The sequence below is a fragment of the Protomyctophum bolini genome, assembly GCF_963924005.1.
Source record: "Protomyctophum bolini genome assembly, chromosome: 12".
NCBI classification, from domain to species: Eukaryota; Metazoa; Chordata; class Actinopteri; order Myctophiformes; family Myctophidae; genus Protomyctophum; species Protomyctophum bolini.
Window position 1 is genome coordinate 14,772,748 of NC_137873.1, and position 11,997 is coordinate 14,784,744.

Here is an 11,997-nt window from a genome sequence, read left to right on the forward strand (position 1 = left end):
GTACAAAATGTTTAGACAATAATGCATTTTATTATTCAAAGTTACTTGAAGCTGAAGTCTACATGCTGTTATATACTGTGGCCACCGGGTGGCAGGCTGGCAGCATCTCACACGTCTGTCCTTATGGAATCTTCAACATGAAGAACAAACCTAGAATAAACCAAGGAAGATTCCTTAGGAATTCCTTCCTAAGCATTGAATGAATAAAAATGATTTTTTTAGACGTGGATTAATTCGACGTGGCCTGCGCATCCCATCTAAAACACTCAAATCAGGCTCAAGTGACGCTTACTTATGACGTCAGTGTCGTAACCTTGGTATGTTTCTTGTAGAGATAAACACGGAAGGAAGGGGTTTGTGACAGAAAGGGAAGAAAACCAAACAAACCGGTAAGAATGTCATGTCTCTGTTTTAAAAGTTAATTTAACAATAATTAAACCAGTTAATTAAAAACAGATTGGTTGTTTGTTAGCAGCGACAGAGGCAAGGAGTACATTTGAGAAGGAGAGGTCACGCAGGACAAAGTTTGAAGAAAAGCTTTGAAATTGAAACCAATGAGATGAATAAACAGTGTTATTTTAAGTAATGGTGATCTTTGTACAATAATCTGTTAATGAAAATAAAATAAGGCATATCACCCATTGTTTTCTCATCCATTGTGTTTCGCTGTGAACATTATATAATGCTATTGAGTTATCAAAGAGCATAGAATGACTTAAACTCTGAGGCTGCTGTTACTCTTTATGTCAGGAGATGGCACCAAAGTCAGAGTAACTATAATCCCTAATGTCAGGTCAGAATGCTATTTAGAGCGTTATTAACATCACATTATATAGTTTATAAGCTGCCTAATTTGTTGCTATTTAATATCAACAAGTTACAAGTGTGAAATGTACTCTGTGCTCTTTAGATACGTCCTTAAGATGATCAAATGTACACATAATAAATAAAACAGGTCAGAGAACAATGTGTGATATTTCTATGTTCTACTTGTTTTTCTGAAATGATTATATAACAACGGTCTCAGTCATTCAGAAATAGCCTGGCTAATAACCCAGACTCAAATCACACTGTCAGGCAATTTTGTTTTGCCAACGGCTGATTCGGTCTGGTTTATTAGCCAGGTTAATTCAGAAATAAGCTGCTTGCACCCAGCTCCACTATGGGCGGCGCGTATGGAAATATCACACCGGAGTGCACTCGCCTCAGTGAGCTATTTCCGATCGTGCACAATATTCCAATAAGATGGGTGCACCCAGCTCCACCTCCACTATATTCCAAGAGAATCATCTGAACATGACAAAAGCCCTTGTAAGGACACATCCTCTAACTGCTCATATTTCTCCTCTCCTCTCTAGTACAGAGTATGGGGGACACATGGCAGAGTGTAATGGACCATGCAGTGGGGCTGGCCCGCACTGCTGGAGCAGTGAGTAGCTGTGTGTGTGTGTGTGTGTGTGTGTGTGTGTGTGTGTGTGTGTGTGTGTGTGTGTGTGTGTGTGTGTGTGGGCGGCTGTGCGGACACCTTTCAAATGCATTTGTATATTAAATAAAACATTTACATTTAATAATAATAATTTCTAATATCCCTTCATTATTACATTTGAAACTAGTATGGGCTATTGAGTGATTTAAAGTATGCTACTGGTCAGTTTGCAATGAAATTGTGCAGCTTCTAGCTCTGGTCTGTAGTGTTAGAAGGATATCTAACGCTAGGCAGCTTCCCTACTTCCTTCACAGTTTTCCATTCATAATGAAGGCTCTGTTCCATTCTGGTTAAACAGAGTCAGGTTGCTGATATTGTGCATGGTGGCTCACTGGAAACACTCTGCTACACCAGGTCCAATGTCAAAGGGTGGTCCAATAGGACCCTCATGGCTCCTTGAGGTGGCTCCAAATGGACCTGTTCATTTGTTCACTCTCAGAGTTATGGGGGTCCTTGAAATGAAAAGGTTTGAGAATTACTGTGCTACACTAAATGGAACAGAGATTCGTTATAGAATGAAGGAAAAGTAAGGAACTTAAGGAAGGCACAATTTCTTTCCATTATGGCTGCAGACTAGAGCATAGAGCCCAATCAGCCCATTGACTGTGTGATTGACGGTAGATCTACATTAGGGGTGGGCAACTTTGAAGACGGAGAGGGCCACTCCAGAGGGCCACATTGCATATACTGTCGTATCATATATATATATAATAGCTTGTATATCTGCTATTTTTGCTATATTTGAATTGATATCTTGAATATAGTTTCTTGCTATTTTTGAACTGGAATCCCGAAAAGTAACATGTTTAGGCTACTTATGTTAACATTATGAACTTAAATGCAAATACATTGGACAGAAAAAAAGACAATAGATTTTTAATCCTATAGTCATTCAGCTACTAATATAGACTGTAATTAAATAATTAAAGCGGGTCATGTTTTCATGTTTGGAATTGTAACAGCTGAAATAAATTGTATATCAATATTTGGATATTAACCTGGGGGCTGCATTAATGCAGTGAAGGTGGGGCTGCCAGCTGTACTGTATGATCTACCTGCCATAATGCATGGATGGACCGTGTGATTGACAGATGGTGCGGGAGGCGGTCCAGCCCGACATGACGGTGATGCTGAAGAGTTCCTCTGTTGACCTGGTGACCCAGACTGACCAGAAGGTGGAGCAACTCATCATCCAATCGGTGAAGGAGAAATACCCTACGCATAGGTAGCGCACGGCACGCACACGCAGTCGTGCACGCACAAAATGAAAATGGCAACTCAAACTTCAAAATCCTTTTGATTTTTGATTTTGTTTTACTACAAATAAATTGTTGGGAAGAGTAATAAAAACCTCTCCTCTACTATGGGGAGGTAGTTTTATAGGATTAGGTTTATGTACAGTATATGATTACTGGTTATTGATTAGGTTTATGTATGTGATTAATGGTTGATTAGGTTTATGTATATGATTAGTGGTTATTGAATAGGTTTACACATGTGATTATTGTTCATTGGTTAGTTTCATAGGGGAGGAGTCTGTGGCAGCAGGAGAAGCGTGTGTTCTGACAGACAACCCAACGTGGATCGTTGACCCAGTGGACGGAACCACCAACTTTGTGCACGGGTAAATATACCACCATGACCATTACTACTGGTCAATCACTTCTGCTTTGTACCCAGTGGTGGAAGAAAGTACTGCAATGTAGAACTAAGTAAATGTCCGGAATTCAAAATGTACTTGAGTAAAAGTACAAAAGTATTGGCATCAAAATGTAATTAAAAGTACCAAAAGTAAGAAGTACTCACTATGCAGAATGTCCCATTTCAAGTTTTCAAATGTGTATAGATGTTTTGAAAATAGCAGATCTACAAGCTCTCAATGTGTTGCATCACGGAACATTCTGAGCCTGTAGATCGGGTATTTTCAAAGGGCTGTACGGCTGAAGTGTTTAATGTACCGTATGTTTTGTAATAATAATCAAAGTAACTAGTAACTTACTTTTACTCCACTACATTAATTTGAAAACTTTAATGTATTGGAAATTGGAAATACTCCAGTAAAGCACAAATACCTCAAAATTGTGTACTCAAGTAAATGTACTTAGTTACTTTCCACCACTGTTTGCACCTTCAGAAATATAACCTTTAGTATTAGTAATATACTGTAACCCAATAATACCAATAATTCCCTCCAGATATCCCTTTGTTGCTGTTTCAATCGGCTTCGCTGTCAACAGAGAGGTACTACTACTGCTATTATTATTATAGATAGTATAAAGTTATAGTATATACTTTAGCACTGGTTCCTAAACACTGGGTCGGGTCCCACCAAAACAACATTATACAATACCATATACATACAACGACAACTGACACTTGTCTGTCTAAATCTAAATTAAATTACATTAGAATGCCAAAGATAAATAGACAATGTAGGTTAAACATGTACAAAAGCAATATCATGTACAAAGCACATCAGTCTAATTGTGTGACCTCTCGCAATAATGCTTTTTTAAAAGATTTACTTTTGATTTGTTTTATGTTAACAGATAATGAGTTCCACTGTTGGGTGTTTTAGACCTGAACTAAATAGTTGATCTCTGGCTTTCCCTCAATGATTGCATTTCTGGTAAATTGTATAAGACTAGCAGTTAATTTAGCCTCTACAGTTAGCCATACTAAACTGTGGTGCATCCTAGAAACATTGGTTTTAAAAGAGCAGTTCAGCACTAATCTTGCAGCTCTATTTTGTGCTAGCTGGAGTTTTTGTATCTCTTTAGCAGCAGAGGACCACACAACCATACAATACTCCAAATGTGAAAGCACTAATTCCTGTGTTACACCATTCTTATTAGTGGTGTAACATAGGGAGAGCATCTGCATGTAACCGCAAAACCCTGCCCCATTTTTACAACAACTGTATCAATATGATCCGACCAAGTCAAACAATTCATCAATTCGTCATAAACAACCAAACTGTAACTTCTGTAACTTAGAGTATTATTAGATGTTTATCCCTAAATTTCCACAACAACACCAAGTAACTTTATTTTATTAACTTGCTGTATTGGGGTCCCGTCATAGTTAAACTCAGTCGGGAGTCTCCAGCCTGCATATGCTTAGTGCCCAAGACAATGCACTTTCTCTTGGAAACATTCAAGATCAATTTGTTTTCCTCCAATTTGACACCAATTGTAATTCCTTTGTTAAAACTTCATTCAGTATATTGCACGTTGTTGCAGCGCTAAACATGGTCGAATCATCTGCATACATAACCATAGTTGCTTTATCTAAAACATAAGGCATATCATTTGTAAAAATTGAAAATAAAAGTGGACCTAAACAACTACCCTGAGGAACTCCATATAGTACATCCTTACTCTCAGATAGACTAGCATTAAAAAAACACTCTTTGCTTCCTCCCAGACAGATGGTTTGGAAACTACTGAACCAAAGTCTTAGATGGAGTTTCTAGTTGTGTAAATAATAATAATACTATTTGTTTACCGTAGCTGGAGTTTGGTGTGGTATACAGTTGCATAGAGGATAAAATGTACACGGCCAGGAGAGGTAAAGGAGCGTTCTGCAATGGAATCCCTCTGCAGGTGTCACAAAACACAGGTCAGTTCATTACTCCGAGAACGATAACTATAGTAATGATGATAACGATTGAAATACTGATGCCATAATCTGTTGTATGATTAATTGTCACTCGAGTAATTGCGATAAATTTAATTTTATCATATAATTGGTCCTCACTAATGTTCATTCATGAGATGTCACCGTTTCTGTCTCGTTGGTGGACTGTGGGCAGTTCAGATACCCAGTTTCTACCAGTGACATTAATCTGTCCAAACAATCAGATCAAAACATCTGACGTGTCTTTTCTAGTTGCCTGTCAGTAGCCTATATCACATGACAGTATTTTATTGTGTTTCCTGTAAGACATCAACCAGTCCATCGTGGCGACAGAATTCGGGTCCAACAGAGACCCTGAGGTTGTCGACAAAATCTTCAGCTCCCTCCGAAAAATACTCTGTCTGCCAGTACATGGGTGAGTACATACTTTACTACATTACTACTACTATGACTAGTACTAAACAGTCTTTTTTTGTATTGATACTTTAGTCGGAAATGTAAACAACACGTGGTACAGTAAGACATTAAGGCTAAAGGAATAACCACAAGAAAGTCCTGAGGACTATTTTCTGGGGACACTGACACGAGAAATAGCAGATCTACAAGCTTTAAACACGTCACTTGTAAGCTTGTAGATTATTGTAGACTATCTCCACTATTTAACTTTTTTGGGGGAGTGAATAGCCTAAAAGGCAAACAGTTTGCAACGTTCCAATGTTCAATAATTGCAATTATTGGTTAACTTAAATGTGTAATCGTGACATCCCTAATTGTATGTAAACAGGATTAGAGGAGTGGGAACAGCAGCCACCAACATGTGTCTGGTAGCGTCGGGCTGTGTGGATGTGTACTACGAGACAGGAGTTCACTGCTGGGACTTCGCTGCTGGTGCTGTCATCGTCACCGAGGCTGGTGGCGTCCTGATGGATGTGGGAGGTAGGTAGCCTACCATAATACACTTATACCTGCTATATTGTTGCTGTCAGGCAGAAACCTCTCCATGTTTTAATGTTTATACTGAAGCAATTAGTTTTGAGCTTGTAGATCTGCTACTTTTTTAATTTGAAGTAACTGTTTTGGACATTTGAGGTTTCCACCCGAAAGAGACAATGCAGAAATACACATACTGTAACATACACTTACACATAACATACCATACTGTAGCTGCAAGCAACTAAGTTGTAATACCCTCAATTGACAACCCATCATCATATTAAACGACAATAAATTAACCAATATTGCACCTGTACAAATGGCTTGGGTTAACCAAGTTACTGAAAACGAGCGCTTCTAAACAAAAAGCATCAACCATTCTACTTGCGAGCAGACCAATGCTGCTGCAACTGCATAATGTGTTAGTATCAGTGTGTCTGGGAGCTGTCAAAAGTGGTTGAACATAAAATGTATTATAGCAGTGAACATTTTGTGGATATGCCCCTAAATGAAACCGCAACCAATGAAAAATGTCTGGAGCGTATTAATAGTTCCTCACTGTAATATCTGTGTGTGTGTGTGTGTGTGTGTGTGTGTGTGTGTGTGTGTGTGTGTGTGTGTGTGTGTGTGTGTGTGTGTGTGTGTGTGTGTGTGTGTGTGTGTGTGTGTGTGTGTGTGTGTGTGTGTGTGTGTGTGTGTGTGTGTGTGTGTGTGTGTGTGTGTGTGTGTGTGTGTGTGATGTAGGTGGTCCATTGGACTTGATGTCCAGGAGGGTTGTGGCGGCCAACAACAAAACCATCGCACAAAGAATCATCAAAGAAATTGACGCCTTCACCCCCACGAGGGACGACGACCCAATAGAACCAAACACAACCAAATAGAAAACCGAAGTTGGACATCACTGTCAGACTAGAGGCCGCTATTCCCCTGGGTCACGGAGTTGAGAACTGTGTTAAAAAATATAACAAATGAGCCCCACAATTTTACTTTAAGTATCAACTGACGGTTGTGGCGGTGAAAAAGTACAAATGTATCCAAAGTAAACGCAGACGTAATCAGTTATCAAATATAACTCGCTATCATAGGCAACACAGAATCACATACCGTACTTGACAGAATCGCGGGACTGGTTTGTTTATTGTTGGAACACAACAGTTCTTATCTGACACGGTCTAAGACTTCTCTATGGGAATTTCAAAGGAAAAAGTACTTCCGTGAGCCAGGGCATAGCGTGAGTGACGTCAGGACTTCGGTACTCTACAAATAACAATAGAACCCACCGATAAATGATCCAATAGAACAGAGGTTCTCAACCTGCAGGCCGGGGACCACGGGTGGGCCGTGAGGGTATTGCAAGTGGCCCCCAAATAATTGCCAATACACTTGAGATTGTAATGATGATCGGGGGGGGGGGGGGAACGTGATCATTGCATGTACTCCTGTGACCTGTCAGTAGGGAGTATTGGGTGGGAGGAGTAGCAGGAAGGCCCTATGACCTTCCGGTGGGGGCTCACTGGCAGGTGAGTCAGTAGGATACAACAGCAGTGACAACACAGCAATGTGTGTGGGGAGGAATCACCTGGATTAACGACAATTCGGAGAAAAAGGGGACGCACACGGCCCACCCATCTGGCCACGGTTACTGGTCAGATCCAGGATCCAGAAATGGTTGAGAACCACTGCAATAGAACCATTACAGTTAAGTAATTTGTTGATAAGCAGAACAAAGTACCTAGAGCCTAGATAGTTTTTTTCTTTTTCACATTTTCTACACGTTTGTCCATGCATTGTATCAGTATCCTATGTAGTACTGCATCTGTGTTCTGTCTATCTCTCACTGAAGAGTCTTAATAAAATCACAGTGTGACGTCATTGGTGCCTTTTATCATCATGAACGTCATCATAGCTCACATTTTAAAAGTATCATAACATTGAGACACTCCTAAACCTCAGACAATTATTACATTAATTGAATGTTGGCATTTAAACATTCACTCAACGAGGGTGCTGTGAATTTAGTTACGGAGACTGTCAAAACAAAAATGTTCTCCCATCATTTCAGTGTGATTTTAAGAGGCAACTTCAGGTCACAATGCTAAACGGCAAACATACAATGTCCTCAGAACTTTAACATCTTTAATGAAACAAAGATATGCTACTTTTAAGGCAAATTCCAACAGAAGGCACATAATATGAAAATGCTGGTTTTGAACAATTCCTTCTCTGTACTCCACTGAGACAGGACAGGACCAGTCAGTAACAGTACCAATAACAGTCAGCAACAGAACAAAGTAACCGTACCAATATGAGAAACATTAACAGTATCAGTCAGTCAGTAGTAGTATCACTATCAATACCAGAAGCAGTTTTCTAATTAAATTACACTTGGTATTAAAGGTATCAAAACAGTTGTGTAAAGTGAACAGGTTTGCATAGGTCATCAATAAACAATCAATCATGGGATAGAACCCATTATCACACACTAACATGTTTCAACACACACACACACACACACACACAGAAAACTGTTAGGATTTAGAAGGCATTTTTAGATTTGGCCTCAGTATCTCTCTCAGACGTGCAAACACAGAACACACACATCCTGCTAAAAAGAGAGGTAAACTTCGAACGTAGTTCCATGAATCTACATGTGACGTGCCACTGTCCAAAAAAAGTTCACATAGCCCATCAATAGGTTTCCGCCTATCCGACAGACCATTGCCATTACAGAGACACACATAAGCAGCATGCCATCTATGGTAGACACTAATGCTACTATGAGCCAGCAGCAGCAAACGAGTCAACGAACAAATAACAACAATGCGTAAGAAGGCATAAGCATAAACATACCGTAAAGAATAAAGCAAAAGTATGTGACCTGCAGCAAATAAGTAATTAAAGATTTAAGATCTACTTTGCTTTCTTTGGTGTGCTATGAAGAATGATGATCTTTTAAACGTTATTTTTTGACAGGGATCAATGTGCGTCGCATTGTCCAACAAACGGTTATTTTCTATGCTGCTATTAAGCGGCACTGTTGAATACAGTTATGTGAAGATTGACGAGTTCTAATGGGCCCGTGCCTGGCTCGCGACCCCTCGTATTAATACTTCTAATGGGCCCGTGCCTGGCCCGCGACCCCACGTATTAATACAAAAATATATAACGGCCCGAGCACGGTCTGGTCCCGATGTGCTTACAGGAGATGTATGCACGCACGCACACACACTCACACATTCATACAGTTTTACAAGATCAGGTTTGGTGCTTTCAGGAGTCATAGTACAGCTCCGTATGTCCCATTATATGTGCTATAATATAGTATGTAGTATTTTGCATATACTGACTGTACATATCATACTTTTAGTACGGTATGTAGTATGTCATCAGTTTACATTAAACAAACTAACTAGAGGAGTCTTATGTGTAGCAATATTATGTCATTACAACATGTACTATCGTTATTACATCAAATATTAGTACCAGTATCATCAGTGTATTGCAAGAATAAAAAAACAATATGGAATCAACATTGTTTCACATTAATAGAACCTCTACTGCATTTATCTATCGTTTCGGAGAGCGAGAAAAGACAATGTGTTTAACTTTTGTTTGTGAAAACATTCTGTGATGCGTAAAGAAGACTCCGGGTCCGCAGAAGGTTTTTGCAGCTGACTGTGCCTGTCTGCTATGCATTTCTATGGGTAAAGACTGTACTGGAGTATTGCACTTCAGCTCTCTCACTGTCTAGCAACGTCTGGCTGTGTCTACCCGACTACCTGCTAATAAGGCTATATGCACAGCAACCATATTGTAAAGAAAATAGGCCTCTTCCTTACTTCCAGCAGTGGCAGTGGATCAGGGGTAGAGTGGCCAGTAGAACGGCTGGATGGGAACCGTGAGGTTCCCAGTTCGACCAGGCTTCCTCACAGTTAATGTTACCAATGATACTAATTAAGGCTCTGTTCCAGATGGTCGAGCACAGTGAGAATGTACAAAGGGAACCTGTAGAAATTTGGTTTAGGGATTACCGATTAAGTTATTCCTGATTTAGATTTAGTTGGACGCTGGTGTCTTGCACATTTTCAGTTACGGTCAAAATATGTGGTAACGGTTTTGTTCATAAAATTGCCGTCCTAAAATGTTGATGTCCTCAGTATAGTAATGTGTGTGTGTGTGTGTGTGTGTTTGTGTAGTGACGTTTTTCAGTTGACTTGCTGGGGTGCTGGTGGTTGACTCTGGTCTGTGATTGGTTAGTCAGAATCGGTTTCATAGTAGTTCAGCTGGGTGCGTTGGGGGAGTGGCCTAGGAGCAGAGGTTGTAGGTCGACAGTCACCCTTCACATTGACCTGAGAGCTGCCCTGTTTCCTCAGAGGAATGTTCTGGGTTACAACCTAGAACACGCACGCGCACAGACACACAGACACACAGACACACAGACACAGACACACACACACACACACACACACACACACACACACACACACACACACACACACACACACACACACACACGTGAGTTACAACGTAGAAGAAACGTGACAGGCTTAAATGTATGCATAAATTAATGTTTTGTACTTCTTAACTCATGGCTTGTGTTTCTATTCACACAACGAATGTGCCAGAATATTTCAAAACATAGGCGCTAGAGTGCCAGCAGATATGTCAGATTTTACTCTGAAAAGTCCTGCCTTCCGTTCCCCCCCAAAACCGGGAGGCATAATCTTCCATTTTTACCTCGCACTGGCCTACAGTACGAGCCGGGCAGACGCCACATCGACACACATGGGAGCCAAAATACATTGAAGTCTAATGGCAGCAGGCTGGACCAGCTTGTGAACAAACACTATTTACTGAACGCGTCCTTTGTCAGTTAATGGGTTCAGGAATATAAAAGAAGACATACTGTATCACAGGTTGTTTTCCAATTAATTGTTTTTCGTTGTATCATTTTATTGAGAAATCTACTGTAAACAGCGGCATGTATCGTTTCTGGCTCGGCAGTACAAGTGGTCAATGATGGACAGTCTGGTGATACTTTGGCATGTTCCGAAACTTTTGTGGTCTTTAGAGAGCTCAGTAAACGTATACAGTGTCAGTTTACACATCGAAAAGCACCACAGCAGAAAACAACGTATGAATTGATATGTCTTCTTTTATTGTCCTGGGCCGCGTATTTTACAAAGGTTACAGTCGAAATAGTGTTTGGTCTGAGCCGTATAAATAAAAAACTATAGACTAAAATGTTACGGTTTGGTTGCGCTCGCGTGCACGAATAGTTATTTTGTCGACTAAAACTAAGACTATAGCATATTACTAAAACTAAATTAAATGTTATTAAAAAATAATACGACTACAACCAAATCTAAATTTGCTGTCAAAACAACAATGTGTCCGCTAACCAGTCGCAGGCGGTGTGTGTAGAGAGGTTGTGTTTCTTGAGGCCCCGGCTGTGGTGCGGCGACATTCCAGCGATGAAGCTCTGAGAAGATCTCAGTCGCATCGAACAGAACGACCGGATCTGCTTGCACCTGGTTTATCAACTCCACCAGAACCTCCTTATAGTGGAACCTGTGGAACCGCAGAATACATACACTCCCTGACCACTTTATCAGGTACAGTACATATGGCCTGTCCAACTGCTCCTTATCGCAAATGCCTTGGTGCAACTCAGTGCATTTAGGCATACATGGATTGGACACACAACAGTTTTGGACATATGACGTTTCCACCCGACAAAAACGACAGAACTCCATATTACGGTATATTAGGCATGTAACGATTCGCTCAGCTCGCGATACGATTCCAATCACGATACGATTTTCACAAAATTATTTTCCAGACAAAATCTTTCGTTTTTTCTCTTATCCTCTTAATTACTGAAAACATTATGCTGTTTGCCTCACAATTCAAATTGCGATTTCATCACGATTTGAATT

General features: G+C 40.2%; 2 protein-coding genes across 5 annotated transcripts in view; one reads left to right on the forward strand and one right to left on the reverse strand.

Annotated features, from left to right (window-relative positions):
• Window positions 1-325: 325 nt before the first annotated feature.
• Window positions 326-7,930, forward strand: LOC308325551 (inositol monophosphatase 1-like). Of its 3 annotated transcripts, XR_013965038.1 has the most exons (10): window positions 326-389; window positions 1,359-1,429; window positions 2,578-2,711; window positions 3,006-3,110; window positions 3,682-3,727; window positions 4,999-5,107; window positions 5,432-5,540; window positions 5,910-6,061; window positions 6,803-7,703; window positions 7,747-7,930. XR_013965038.1 is itself a non-coding variant. In XM_080778080.1 (9 exons), exons 2-9 carry the CDS (start codon window positions 1,367-1,369, stop codon window positions 6,937-6,939), a joined length of 855 nt encoding a protein of 284 aa, XP_080634206.1. In that variant the 5' UTR covers window positions 326-389; window positions 1,359-1,366; the 3' UTR covers window positions 6,940-7,930. The 3 variants fall into 3 exon arrangements, 2 of the variants coding, with proteins under 2 accessions (XP_080634206.1, XP_080634207.1); XM_080778080.1 differs by having other exon boundaries at window positions 6,803-7,930; XM_080778081.1 differs by having other exon boundaries at window positions 360-389; window positions 1,364-1,429; window positions 6,803-7,930.
• A 1,602-nt stretch (window positions 7,931-9,532) lies between these two features.
• Window positions 9,533-11,997, reverse strand: part of LOC308324961 (E3 ubiquitin-protein ligase RNF31) — an 18,910-nt gene continuing 16,445 nt past the window's right edge. For both annotated transcript variants that reach the window (XM_080777312.1, XM_080777313.1), the window contains exons 19-20: window positions 11,461-11,629; window positions 9,533-10,452 (exon numbers count right to left, since the gene is read on the reverse strand). In XM_080777312.1, coding sequence (XP_080633438.1) covers window positions 10,312-10,452; window positions 11,461-11,629 — 310 coding nt within the window. In that variant the 3' untranslated portion in view covers window positions 9,533-10,311. The remainder of the gene's footprint in view (window positions 10,453-11,460; window positions 11,630-11,997) is intronic.